At 35.2% G+C, this 15549-nt stretch overlaps 2 protein-coding genes across 3 annotated transcripts in view; one reads left to right on the forward strand and one right to left on the reverse strand.

Moving 5' to 3' along the window:
* Positions 1-15549, reverse strand: part of LOC134751991 (uncharacterized) — a 254773-nt gene that overhangs the window by 31122 nt on the left and 208102 nt on the right. Inside the window, exons 1-2 of one of the 2 annotated variants that reach the window (XM_063687534.1) lie at positions 11740-11873; positions 6533-6608 (exon numbers count right to left, since the gene is read on the reverse strand). In XM_063687534.1, the coding sequence (XP_063543604.1) occupies positions 6533-6600 (68 nt within the window). In that variant the 5' untranslated portion in view covers positions 6601-6608; positions 11740-11873. Of the gene's footprint in view, positions 1-6532; positions 6609-11739; positions 11874-15549 lie in introns of those variants that run through there. The other variant, XM_063687536.1, reaches the window with a different exon arrangement.
* Positions 14383-15549, forward strand: part of LOC134752330 (zinc finger protein 432-like) — a 30182-nt gene continuing 29015 nt past the window's right edge. Inside the window, exon 1 of the mRNA XM_063688002.1 lies at positions 14383-14752. The gene's annotated coding sequence lies outside the window, so the exon portion shown is untranslated. The remainder of the gene's footprint in view (positions 14753-15549) is intronic.

A 15549-nucleotide genomic window follows, 5' to 3' on the forward strand; every position in this document is an offset into this window, starting at 1 on the left:
GTACTTATTGTCGGTTGTCAATAAGGCGCTATTTCCATATAACTTCAATTCGAAATCAACCTTATCGACAAGCGACTATGTGCTGCCTTTTGGTTGAAAACGTCACATTTATTCAGCAAATAGGCCACAGGGGCACTTTTACATGTCAATTTTTACAAGCAATACAATTTACCAAAAATTACAAAAAAACAATTACAAATATAGAATCAATGAAACATAAAGGATAATTTGATGATCGTTTATTAATTTATTATACATACAAATAAATATACAAGATATATACAGTGGTACTACGTAAACGAAATTAATAACTAGCTTAAATCTAAAATAGGCCCTTGAGGCATTGTACCAAGGATGCTGGCGGCATTTCCCCGCTGTATCGCAATGCTGATACGTTGTGCGAGAAAGCCGCCAGCTCTTCGGTCACCAGTTACGTCAACCAGACGCTTCGCGATTTCTGCAAACAACTTATGCGCGCTGGGACCCCATGGACCTAGAGTTTCAACTCCAAATGGAACGAAATGATACTCTCTACCGAGGCTCTTATATTTATTACGTTTTAAAATTTCGGCGCTTTCCGCCGCTCCGCCCGCTTTTACATTAGTCCGTTGGAGGTGGGACGGTGCCATTTATTATATATATTTTATCTCTGAAACCTAGAGAGACTTTTACATCTCTAAACAATTTTAGTAATTGTCTGTTGTTTGTATATTTTTAATTAGTTTTTTTTGTGTAATTCGATTTGCCGATTTCGTTAAAAAAAATGTGACACACCAGGGGGGAGGGGTTTGCCAAATGTGACAAGGAAGGGGAGGGGTCAAAACCCTAGAAATTCGTGTGACGAAATTAATGGATGACCCCTTAGCCTCTTACACGAAAATCACATTTAAACCACTGAAGATAACTTTTGCGGCTCTTTGAGATTAATAAAACTGGAGATTTTAACAGTGGTTGGCTGGTGGTGGTACCATCAAGCTCTGATGATGGAGACAGGAGGTGGCCATAGGAACTAGGTCTGTTTTTTTTATTCCGTAGACTAAAACGACGTTTCATGTGTAAGACATGACATTTCTTAGTACCACATGAAATGTCATTTTAGTCTACGGAATAAAAAACAGAAATAGTTGTGTTTAGGTTTGTTAGAATTGTCTCGATGGGTATTATTTGCCTGCTTAAAGAAAAGTGAAATCAGCGATAAAAACTTGTATCCAAAACGTCATTTTTGACATAATTATTCTGCTCTCTATTTCTAACAAAACCCTTTATGAAATCCGATGAAACAAAATCCTCTCGGGCTTCGACATACATTCGTCGACATACTAAAATCTACTTTATCCACAAACAATAAGGTATATTTTCCACTGCCGTGATATATTATCACGCGTGCTATGGCCACACGTGTGGTGAAACGTGAAGATTCTTTTCGTCTTGAAGGTCACTCCTAATAATTATGTAAGTTTGGTAACTATTCGATTACGAAGTGGTGATAGAAACGGATGGATTAGGACAGGGGTCTCCAAACTTTTTGACCCTAGGGCCAATTTAATTTTGAGGCCACAAGGCCCAGGTTTTTCAGTAGTCAAACCTTATACAGACTAACATGTATATGTAAATATGTATACTATATTAAAGGAATAAATAGTAATTCGATAGATTGGATTGAAGACTGCCGAACAAGCAAATAGTTCAAACTTTTTTTATAAAAACTACTTAAGTAAAAAAAATTAATTAGTGTATGTATCTCATTAAATGAAATGTAAATTTATTTTGAGATCAATAAAAATCTGAGATACTTAAGTAAATACATTTTTAGTTTAAATAGAACAGAATCGTTTTTTAACTGAAATCGAGCAACTCCATTTTGGAATCAGTTTAATAATTTAAAATGCTCTCTAACAAAGTTGTTCGTGGTTATATTATAATGAGTTAAATTGTACAATCACGATTAGGTCTGACCTTGGTTCCAAAAACTCTTGTAACCTTAAGGCTTGGAAATTAGACATAAACTTGATTGTCAAAAACTTTGGACACTAAATAATAGTACATTGTGCCATAAGGGAGGTATTGTCCAAAATTGTTAATGAGAGTCAACAGAAACACGTTAGAAACACGATGCGCGTAGCATAGTGTCAACCTACAATTTTCATACCTCCCGCGTTATACACGTGAATGTTTTTCATCCCACTTGCGAAGAAATAAAAGTTTTAAGCGAAATTAGTGATAAATACGGTAGTTACAGATATCGTCTGTCATTTTGTTTATTGTTTGACGTAAAGGCATGAAAGGCAGAGACCTTATTCAAAACTACATAATTATGTATATAAAAATATTTAGTCAGCTAAATTAATTTTTATTATTAACATATCAACATACATTTATTTAACATCGTATTAATTAGTAAAAACATTAGACAATACAATACAATACTAATCTTAAAAATATATTAATAATAAAAATAAACTAAATTAAAAACTAAAATTGTTTCAGTCAGCTATAAAAATCATTAAAGTTGAACTTTAAATTTACTTTACTTATTAACTTAAAACTTTAATTCACGTAAATTAACAAGTAACAAAAGTGGGGAAGTTTTTGTTTTCCATATACTTAAAATTTATACAAAATCTGAAAAAATGCATCTTACAGTCCATCTAAGCTAACTCTGCAGTGTGCACCGACTGACAGAACAAACATTTCAAACGTATTACAAACACATGTTTTACAACAACACAAACAATTACAAGAACAATCATTTTTAACTAAACGATAAATAATCTATTTTATTTCGCTTATACTAAAGATGTGGTGCTGGAGGCGTATGTTGAGGATACCCTGGACCGCCATGCGCACCAATGTATCGATCCTTTCACAGCTTCGTGTCCAAACTCGCCTATCCACAGTCTGCCAGCAGCGCATATTGTCCTACTTCGGCCTCATAATGAGGAGGGGAGATGAAAGCCTTGAAAAGCTGATCATTGTTGGAAACAGGTGGGCAAACGAGGCCGGAGACGGTCTCCAACTAGATGGAGCGATCAAGTAAAAGGGGCCCCATCCTCAACCAGCTTTTGCTCGGTCGTCGTCGGCACCGATGGAGGCAGATCACAAGAACCAGGTGTGGAACATCCACATCTACTGATGACCACGATCCTCAGCCATGAGGGAGCGACCACAGAGAGAGATACTTAAGAAATATATCAGTCACTATGTGCAGATTTTAAATAGTCTATTAATTATATCGTTAATCAGTCAGTAACAAGTATATAATAACAAAAGAACTGAACAAGTGTATATGTAGGTTAAGCAGATAAGACACTAATGATAAACGTGCCGTTTATGAGGTAATTTAATTGCTGCTTTAGATAACAATCAAGGTCAGACTAGTAGATGATCCGACTCAAGCTAATTAAGTTTTATGTAAAAAATATACATATATATTTTTGTCGACTACTTTTCTTAATAAGTTTTCGTTAATTCGATTGTTGGTTCTGAAAACTGTGGAGTGCAGATTGCAGAAGATTGTGGAAGAAGATTCAGCTACATACATATAACACGATGGCACGGTACGAAGCTCAACTCGAAGTACTCGCCCGATTACCAGATTACCGGGGTTGGCGACTTCGTTGTTGATAACAGCATGATTTGTTTAAATATATTAAACGGACAATTTGGTTTGACTATTCGACAGCTCCAATGTTTAAGACTGAGCTAGACAGAAATAAACATAATGTAGGTACGTATATCCTAGCTAATTACATAACTTAATTCTTACTTAGATTAAAATGCCTCTCATAAGAGATATGTTTTAAGACAAAATAAAATATTATCTGCCTCAGAAATAAAATTCAGCAGAATGCCACAAGGGCCGCTCATAGGACACATTTTATTACATGTGTATTACTAAAATAAAGCGAAATCACCCGTTTTGCTACACAATCGTATGTGTATCTAAGTCTGTAGTGACATACGTCCTTTTACTACGGTGTCGCGGTTGGCATGGATCCATAACATGCGCGCTGTTGTTCTTGATGCTGTCGAGAATTAGCCTCAAATACCTCAGGTACCGAATCATCATGGGTTTGGGTCAAACACATTTTAGAAAAAGCTCTCTACTGTGGACTAATAAAAGTTATCGACTCTGGTACCTCTGGTATCTTGAGATTTTCTTATTACAAATGTTACAAGCTTGTGTAATAATTGAACCATAATTTCACTTTTCTGCGCATCGTTTTCGTGTGTCTGTCATTTTTAATTGTCTACTCTCAGTCGCTCAAAGGTTGACTAGAAGAGATCCCTTACAGGGATAAGTTCGCCTTTGTGCATTGTATACTTTCTGTTTAATTGTATATTTAACTTGTCTTATGTACAATAAAGTGTTTACATACATACATACAAGCTTTTATTTAACATGCAATATTTGATGAGATTTAAAATGATGACCGATGGGCATGAGAAAAAGGGGCGCCGAGAATTGCATTGCCCGGCCCTGCATGCTAGGGTCTCTACCTTAAATAGGGCGTGACATGGTTAATCTGACCCCGCTTCTGCTTTGGTATAACAAGACTCTTTATATAAAGGTACGATTGCGACGGTGGGATTCAAAAACCCAAAAAATTACTTTTTCAGAGACCAGTGAAAACAAACATTAGCGCCTATTTGGGATTCCTAAGTGGTACATAAAATTAAATGTCGCTAACACTACTGTGATAGCTTTTTCTTCAAAGTTTACTGACCTCCTGGTCTAGAGTCTTGACTTTCTAGAGCAATAAAAACAGTGTGATAAGTGGCTAATCTGTCGCTGTCTTGCGCCCATGGCCCTCGGGTCAAAAAGTTTAAAGACCTCTGTTCTAGAGCCAAAGACGGTTTTCTATGTCTAGAATAATGGTTACAATGGCTAATTTTCTGTGTCTATATCAATGAAAATACTTAATAAAAACTGTGTCTTCCGCCTAATGCGCTCCCTGACGCTTCATCTAAAGGCCCGTTCAGACAGGAATGGGGCCATTACGGGAACGGGATTATCAAATTGACAATATGATCAGAAAAACTTGGCGTCAATTTTATCTATCGTCCACACGTATTACCTAATCGTATATGTGTGTTTTGTAAATTGTAATTTTATGTCACTAACCTTAGGTAATTAATTTTAAGTTTTGTTGTACTTACTATATATGGATAAAAATGATTTGAAATAAATAGTTGAATTTAATTGAATCACCAATTTTAGATTTCTGGTGAAATTCGAGCGCCCTACATTTAAAAAAAGCCCCTAAACGCGCATACAAGCGTCGAAAATTGGCATTCTTGCGTTTGCAAAACCAATTTTAGATTCGATGTCGATTGGAATCGACGAGCCAATTTCATTTGTGTGTCCACGACACCTGATTAAATTGACAATTTAATTAGATTGTGCGAAAAAGTGTCCCGCCTGGCCTTAAGATCTTACTGGCCAGTGCAGAGGCGGCTTAATGCAATGACAATGACAGAGGTCGACGACTCAGCGCGCGCGCCGATAACGCGTCACGTGTGGTATTATTAGCTAATCATATGTACATACATAAATATGATATATATACTATAGCGTTATCGCAGCATGCTCGAGAAATGTAAATAGTTAAATACTGTATAGTATCTAGGTATATACCTAGGTTAAATACTGTATATAGGTACCTACCTACCTACCTACCTACCTACCTACCTAGTCTACCTACCTACCTACCTACCTACCTACCTGCACCTACCGCTGCTGCTGCCGTACCTACTTTATGACCCTATTAAGTAATTTGGATCATCCACATTTAAGTCACCCCTGTGGCCCTGGGGTCAAAAAGTTTGGAAATCAGAATCAGAATCAAATTTTTTATTCGTGATAAACTTAAAACTAAAATTACATACAGAAGTATAACTAAAACTATAGGAATTTATAAAATAGTTGAAGTTTACCACGAAATGGTCTCGCCTCAGCATAATGCTGACCCGAAAGTCAGCGCTGATCTTCCCGCGGGACCATTTTGGGTCACGATCGTCCCTGCGATTGAAATTACTGCTTTTTCATTTTAACCCTAAAAAGAGTGTTATACTCATACTCATACTCATACTCATTTATTTATAATAATATTTCATATTACACGTCATAATTAATAAAGTAAAATAATACAATATAAAAATAATCAACACATTTCAAATTTCAAATTTCCAATAATTAATAAAAAATCGAATGTAGCCAGCATTATGGGCACCCTTCCGCAGGGATCAGATCTGGGGGACTTTTTTAGTTAGTTCTAATTTAGTTGTAATTTATTTTATAAGGTTTTAGTTTTATTTTAATTTAAGGTTAGTTATTGTATTTTAAATGTAATTTGTATGTGAAGTAATTTTTATTTAGTTAATTGTAATTTTTAATTTTGACCTTAATTCAATAAAAATACAAAATATAAAATTAAATTAAGATTAAATCATTATTATTATATTCTGACATGTCATAAAAAGCTTTTGGGGGTGTATAAATAGGTTAATTTCAATATTAGATGTAACTCACGCTAAAGCAATGAGGTACGGATGCAACTTGACTCCTCCGTCCTCGTACACCTCACCGGAAACCGCCATCTTGTTTTCTGAAACACACATGTGAATTACAGGTAATTATCAATACCGGCTAACATTGTCTCGAGTCATCTGTTATGATTATAGTTGGTTGAGCTATAAATGCAAATTCTTGATGTTCGCTATTGAAATCAACATCATGAAATACATTCAAGTTACATTTACAGTAAGGTGGCAAGAAAATAAGTGCATTCCCGTTGCCAGGGAGGTTTTGGGATTATACTGAGTTACTTTTACTATGGGACCAACCCCGAAATAACGAAATAGTTATTTGTGCAACAAGAGAGGAAAGTTGGTTTTTCTTGCGAGTGTTTATTTTGAGTCCCGAGAAAGCGAAAGATTCTATAATTGAATCAAGAGCGAAGCGAGTGATTCTAAGGTAGAATCTTGAGCGTAGCGAGGGACTCAAAAACACGAGATGTAAAATAACTTTGCTCTCGTGTTGCACACATAATTTTTCACCTCAGTAGTGAGAACATATTAAAGGTTAAAATGTATTTCGAATAACACAGAATAAACAGAAAAAAAAAGTATTATAATATGTACGATACGATAAGATACGATACGATACGATACGAGACCGGACCGGACCGGACCGGACCGGACCGGACCGGACCGGACCGTACCGTACCGTACCGTACCATACCATAAAAAAAATGTAATAAAAGTATGAAGTTCATGGCCTTCACTAAATTAAAAAGCTACATTGTTTCACTCCCTGGAGTGAGGAAAGTCGCACTTTCCTCACTCCAGGGAGTGACGAAAGTAGGCTTGTTCGAGCTGCTGAGGTGAAAAAAAAATTGGCTGTTTCATACATTTTGGCTGGTCCATTTTATATGGGAGGGTAAAATTTTTTTTCGCGATTTCGCGGTTAGTCCTATAGTAAAAGTTGCTCAGTATAATCCTAAAACCTCCCTGACAACGGGAATGCACTTGTTTTTTACCCACCCTGTATATCTATGTCTATTGTCTGGTACTTTTCGTCGTTAGGAATTATCCTCGTAAGACCCACCCCCACCATAGAAAGTTTTTAAATTTTTAATTTAAACCTTGTTCTGTAAATTGGAACGAATTTCGTCATCGTTTGTTTTACAACGCAATAATGAAACAAAAGAAATACTACTTTATTTGTTTCATGAAAGGTTCAAATTAGATTGCAATGAATATGTACATTTTAATGTACATTTAGACTCACGAGGTTATAATAAAAAGAAAAAAAATATATATATAACAATTATTTGTGGTCGCTTTTGGCGACATGTTTCGGATTCGTCGGGAATCTTTCCTCAGGCACGAGTGTCCGCGGCGGCTGTACTTCGCCCACGCGTGTATGGCTATATGTGTGTGTGTGTGTGTTTGTTTGTGTGTGTGTGTGGCGTGGTGTGTGTGGTGTATGGTTTTCAAAAGCGACTAAAAATTATAGTGAATGAAACTGTACTGATCTAAATATTTTGAAAATAGAGCGAGTTTACGTTTTACCAAGTTTTACATACGAAACATCTACGCGCTCTATATTTGTATTACAAATTTTAGCAATCTCAACAATTCACAAATTGTATGGTGTGGAGATCTATAATATATGAACATGGGTTTTATTTGGTTTTATTTATGCCTATAATATAGGTAGAGCTCCATAGGTAAGTAGGTTTCAGCAAACAGTACTTGAATACGGTAGTCAATACTTCAATAGATTATTAGATAAGATATTATTTATTAATAAACATTGTTTTTAGGTAGGTAGTAGGTATAGGTAACATCAATAAAGAAACCTGTTATTTATTTTTAGTAAAAACAATAACAATATCGAAAACGTATTAAAATCTTACCTACTTTAGTTCAGATGTGCGTCATTTAGTAACCAACCAAGTTACAGTTCATCAGTGGTAATGTTTTGCTGACATTTTGGATTACATATTTATACCAAAGATAGATATAACTCCGTAATAGATGGATACAGTCTAAGAAAAAAACGTGCCTCGAAAATCACGAAAATTTGATTCTCGATCAGATGGCGCCACTAGTTTTGGCCTACACTCGTATCTATACGAGTATCTATACGCCCTCTAGGGCGTTGACTGTTTCGTTTGTTATTTATAATTTTAACGCATACCAGTGAAAGAACATGGGTCAAAATCATATAAAAATAATTAATGCAAATAAAAAAATCATTTATCCATATTTAAATACATTTTATCGTATTTTTATAAATATTTATTTTTAGTTTTAAAGTGTGTCGACAGATGGCAGTGAATTTACTGGGGTTACAAAATTTACTATGACAGTACCGCTCTAGTATAAGTTACTCTATGATTTATACCAAAGATTTCTTGACTATTTTTTATTTATTTATTTCAAAAAACACTTAGAGCTGTATATATACAATATTTTCGCCAAACCGAAGACAGTTTGTTGGCGAATACTGTACTATACTGTTTTACTTACTGGATTATCTTTGTTTAAACTTGATTTTTTGTACAAAGAAATGTAAAATAATGCTTTAATTTGGAAATTCGTAATTTCGGCATGTATGCCTAAGCTGGTTTTTAGGAATAGTCTTCTTATTTAAACGTTTTCTTATTATTTTCAAAATATTGTCCTTTTAGCTTTAATACACAAATGCAAATGTTTTAAAATCATCAACAATAAGACACAGGAAACATTTTTGTTAACGTATTTTTCGACCAATTTGTACGAAAATGACAATTTACTGCCCAAACCACAGAATAAATAATAGTACTACCGTACTTATAGGAAACTTCCTACAAAACCGAAGTTTGACAGCGGTTCAGGGTCGAATCATGCTATCCCTTTCTATGGCACTATCCCTTTCGGCTATTTAGGGTTGTCGAAATTCAAGTAATTTATCTGAGGTCGTGCACGCAAAGGGACGTCATGTTGTGCCAACCCTAATAATTGGTCGGAGCAATGCTGAGCCGAACGGAGCCGAGTTTGCCGGAAGCGAGGAATTTCACACCCCTGCCCAAACATCCTGCTATTGTATCAATTTTGTACTAAAATGACAGATAGATTAGACAAGTCGGGCAATCGAACTGTCATTTCAATATCTGGGATATTATAAGACAAGAATTAAGATTAGTCAGCTAGAGGAGTGTTCTATAATGCAGCCGCAGTGTGCTGGGCCCATAACCTACAATTACGAATATCCGTGGCAACAGTATTGGTTAATCATAAGTTTTATTTTTAGGGTTCCGTACCCAAAGGGTAAAAACGGGACCCTATTACTAAGACTCCGCTGTCCGTCCGTCCGTATGTCCGTCTGTCCGTCTGTCTGTCCGTCACCAGGCTGTATCTCATGAACCGTGATAGCTAGACAGTTGAAATTTTCACAGATGATGTATTTCTGTTGCCGCTATAACAACAAATACTAAAAAGTACGGAACCCTCGGTGCGCGAGTCCGAACCGCACTTGGCCGATTTTTGTTTGTATTAATTGATAATAACTATGTTCTCCTAGCTATATTAACAGCTTACACTAATGGCGTTATTTTGTGTTGACGACCGGTCTGGCCTAGTGGGTAGTGACCCTGCCTGTGAAGCTGATGGTCCTGGGTTCGAATCCCGGTAAGGGCATTTATTTGTGTGATGAGCACAGATATTTCTTCCTGAGTCATGGGTATTTTCTATGTATTTAAGTATTTATATATTATATATATCGTTGTCTGAGTACCCATAGCACAAGCCTCCTTGGGCTTACCGTGGGACAGTCAATTTGTGTAAGAATGTCCCTATAATATTTATTTATTTATTTATTGGTAAACGCGTTTTACGCGCTACAATTCTCAATAAGTTTGTCTTAATTTGTCATTTCGACCATTTTTGACTTAATATGTATTTGTAAGAAAGGGGTACAACATAAATTCACTAATTGAAGCTTGTAAAGTTGATTGTAATCTAGAAATTATTAAATAAAATAGCTATACAGTGACCTTGAAGTTGAAGGCATTACTTTTCTATTTTGACTTGTGTACTTTTAATAAAGTGGTTTATTAAACCTTAAGTTAGCTTATTTTACTTAAAGGAAACATTGTTTTGTTTTTAAAAAGAAACAAAACTGCATTCAATTTTTTTTTTCTTATTCGTTTGTCTCGCCCGGGTATCGAAGTTATCGAACCGACTAAAAATTCCAAAAAAATTACACTTGCTATATTATTCTGCTTCTACTAATAGTCGATACAGTTAATGTTAATGATAACATTTCTCCAAGAAACATAAGGTCTAACACTCGTCTGTCGTACAAAATATCCATTAAAATCGAATATTTAGTATGTACTCAATAATATTTTTAGGCAAGCGAAATTGAAAAAAAAATGAAAAATCCTTGAATGCCGTTTTTTTATTTTTTTAAATAAAAGAATGTTTCCTTTAAGTAAAATGAATTTTAAGACGCTTTCCCTCCTGGGCCCCTTAATTTTTTCCACCCTGTAACCCTGTAATAATTCATGTATTAGATCCGGCTCGAAGGACCAAAATATTTAAACAATCAAATTAGCAGCGATTATTATGACCCTATTGTATTGTATTGTATTTCTTTATTGCAGATAACAAGATCCATATTACATTAAAATCACTCAATCAATTAAATTAAATTAAATTAAATTAAAATTTCCGTCATTACACACACAACTCAAATAAAAAGGCACATTACCAAAAATTCAACAAATACAAAATAAATATTAATAATGTCAACAAAATTCCGTCAGGTCAACTCACTACATGAAGGCTGTTCCAGTGTCTCGCTATGGGGGAGTCTAAACTGCTAGCGAATAGTTCCTATATTAGTTATTTAACAGTTGACATATGTCAAAAAATTTTTGTATGTTCTTCATTCAAACAGTGAATGAAAAGGCTGAATGCGCTAGTCGGTAATAGTCGGTATAGAATCCAGAGGAAGGTCAGCGAATACTTTTTGACCAATTACGGTGAAGTAAAAAGCAAGGTTATGATTTATCTAATACCTAATACTACCTACTTATTTATACTAAGCGAAAATTACCAATCATTACTTAATTGCCATTACCAAATGAAATTATGTAAATAATCCCTATAAAAAGTTGCGTATGCATAGGTCTTTCTAAACACTGCCTTAGTCAACGCAATAAATATATCTAATTGGAAACTCACCTTTACATTATATGCATTCCAATTTCAAACGACATTCCACAACCATAAACAAAAGAGTAAACAAATACGATTGAATAGAGTTTGTAAATAGAACACTGTTTCGAATTAGTTCCGATGTTTGAAAATGGAACGCGCGGCCGACCGCTGCGCAGTTTCGCGGGAAACTGGCGCGTTTTGTTGTTCAGAATGTTGCTAGCGCCTTTGAATGATTTCCGGTTATACATTTTTAGGTGAGCATTTTCTTAATCTTATCTAGAGTCCGACCCGACAAAGGTTTTTCACGCACTTCTTGTACTAAGTAGGTACAAATTTTATTGTCTTTTGGTAGGTACGAGTTTTGAGGTCGAAAGCCTTTTGCCATTTAGAACAAAGGCATTTGTGTCGTGACCGATACATTTTATCTACATTCCTGTGACTCAGATACAGTTTGAACTCTGTATTAATGAGTAATAACAAGTACTAATAACAACTGCTGTCAATTAAGTACCAATAGGCAATATTGGCAATAGGTATTTACCTAATCAAGGATATGTATGTTGTATGTTATGACGGGGCCACACTAGCAGGGAACGGCGGGAAACGCCGTTGATTATCGCGATAATCCCAGTGTGGCCGTATGAAAAACGTCGAATTAACGCGATAATTAACGCGTTTCCCAGTGTTTTTTATCTATATTAGCATTATTTATCTATATTTATATTATAACACAAACAGACTGTGTAACTATAACATAAACATATATTGCAAGCCGTTTCCATCTCGGGACCATGGGGTCCCGCACTTTTGGGAGGCGTGCCTGGGGCCGAAGCCAACAGCGTAGAGACCCTTTAAGCCATAGACGATTCATGCTTTAAGCCAATTTACTCTAAAAGCAAGGGATACACGTGGCGGATACCATCCCCGAGGGCAAAATATGATCCGGAGATGGTCCACGCCTGGTGCAGACTATTGCAGTGCAGCACTCTCGTGCTGCGATGGGAACTAAGGTCATAGGACTCATAGGCTAAGATTTGAATGTTGAATGGACTGGATATCGGGCTATGGGAGGACACTTTGCAAGCCGTTATTATTGAGTATATTATATTAGATTAGGGGAATTATTTACACATATTATTTATATTTGTTTATATACAACAAAGACTAATAAACAACAACTGGAAAATGGAAATAAAATGTAGCTCTCAATGTTTATAATCGCGCCATCTATTGTCTTCTTGATGAACTACGTGCACAGCTATACTAGGTTAGTTAACTAGTTCTGTAAAGAATTCCGCTTATTTTCTTGATTGAACTTAATAAATAATATTCAATTTAATATTTTTAACTATCATAAACAGTATTAATTTTATTTTATTAAAAAAAAACATAATGAGAAAAAATGGGACATGACCTTGAAGCGTTGACATATGATAAACAATGTTGCCAGTAAAAGAAAGCTGTCCCTTACTATGAGTAGGTAGAACATTAGTAGAACATTCATGAGAAGTACTTTAGTTGGTCAAGCAAATCTTGTCAGTAGAAAAAAGGCGCGAAATACAAAATTTTCTATGCGACGATATCCCTTCGCGCGTATATTTTATTAAATTTGCCGCCTTTTTCTACTGACAAGATTTGCTTGACCATCTATAAATACAATTTGTACCCGAACCAGAAAATACTTATGATAAAATACTTTCCGACTCCAAGATTCGCAATTTGACTGTGATCTGCAATGCAATGCTGGCTCTCGCAGAAACCACGGCACGGCACCGCTCCAATCGGAGAAGGACGAAACGAGGTGAGAAAGCTACAGTATGTACACACTCGTTCTCAGTCTGTTTCGAGGTCTCTCGACGAGTGTATACACCCAGCAATAAACCCTACTGTTGGCCATACATAAATGCCATAATATATATCGGATACATGTCATACATGCTTAACGCAGATGGCGCTGTTAATTACGCTGTAATCATGAAATCAAAACATAGACTAAGTATATACAGACTTATTTCTGGTTTCTGATAGTTGGAATTGGAAATATTTATATTCTGTGGGTTCTTGATTAATTAATACTCGAGTTTTATCTATAGTTGGTCAAACCCAATTGGCAGTAAATATGAACAAAAAAACTATTTACTTTTGGGTAATACTGTAAGAAAAAGATAGTATGAGTCTCTCTGTCTATGTTTGAAATGAGACAGTCCTTTGACAAAAATGACAACTATATCCCTATATAAAGTGGTCTAAAAGTAATAATAGTCTGGTATTTATATTATATTACAAACATACACATAATCATAGTAATGTAACAATATTAATTGAACAGAAACCACTAAGGTGCTCAGACTGCTCATTTGCTGAGCTAGTATACCTAAAGTAAAGCCTCAACTCAACACACGCTACGGCCGTATCCTAAATACGAGTATACAAGTGACAACGAAAGTGACGCAACCATACAATTAGAACACAAGCCACTAATCTATAGTTGGTCAAGCAAATCTTATCAGTAAATAAGAACAAAAAAAACTTAATCCTTTTCTTTTGGGTGCTAGTACAAAGACAAAGATATTAAGATTATAATAAGATATTGGGTGTAAGACAAAGATAGTATGATTCTCTCTGTTTATGTTTAAAATGAGACAGTCCTTTGACAAACTATAAGAAAAAAATAACAAATGAGTTCCCTGTGAGTTTGAATGAGAATAAATTCCATGGTAACGTTTTGATATTAAAAAAAAATCAATAATAATGCGAATAGGGTAAAAATATTTTTTAATAATGGTAACATTAAAATGACGGCCATGGTAGTTCGGTCACGCGAAAAAAATGTGAATTTGTGATTAAATTTTTCATTGTTTTAACTAAGCTATTTAGTTTAAAATCGGTATAATTTTGCCAATGAACTGTTCAAGATGTGCCCTATAGGTTATGTGTGCGTGATCGAGTGAGTTTTGGAGGGAAATCAAGAGTTATTCACCACGCACGTAGTGTTGTTAAAAAAAGTGTGTTTTTTTGTATCAAATGTCCGTCATAGGTACGTTTTTTACCTTCATAAGATATCGATTAGCTCTCTGAGCTGTACAGCGGCACTCCGGGCTCGCTATGAGCTTATTCTGAACTTTTAAACCCTTTGTTTACATAATTAGTTAACTTTTTTCGCGTGTATGTAAACAAATCAAGTGTAATACGTTATTGCTGATGTGGCTGTGGCGTTTTAATCGCGTTTTTTGATGTAATCAGCTCATTGTCGAGGACAAATGATCGTTTAAAACGGTTTTATAGTTACAAGCGGTTTGTTGCGTGTTTATTCTTTATTTTTAGTGCTTAAAGCTATTCTGGTATTTATTATGTAGTTATTAGAGTACATTATTGTATGTGAAATGTTTAGTAGGTATATTTAGTATGAGATCTTTGTTTATAATCGGTTTGTATCGTGATAAAGCTAAAAACTGAAAAGATCAACAGGTAGTTAACACTAATAATGTTTTTATGTTTATATGTATTGTTTATATCTGTATTATAAATTCCTAACCTAAGAAAAAAAAAGAGAATAATCATAATGGGGTTGGGCGGTCGAAGTATTTAGCAGATGGCGCCAGCATAGCTTGACCTGTCAATCCTTCTAGAATTATGTCAATTTTTTTAAATGGAATTTTATAACCTGGATGCCAGCCCTTTAAGCCAAATCTCATAGAAAGAGGGGCAAACTATGATGGCGCCATCTATGCAAAACTTTGACAGTTGCCAACCCCCATAGACCTAGCATTACATAGATCAAGCTATACGCGTGCGCCCGTGAGGGACAGAACGTACGCAATGCGACAATATGAT

Source organism: Cydia strobilella, chromosome 24, assembly GCF_947568885.1.
Source record: "Cydia strobilella chromosome 24, ilCydStro3.1, whole genome shotgun sequence".
In the NCBI taxonomy this organism is placed as follows: domain Eukaryota; kingdom Metazoa; phylum Arthropoda; class Insecta; order Lepidoptera; family Tortricidae; genus Cydia; species Cydia strobilella.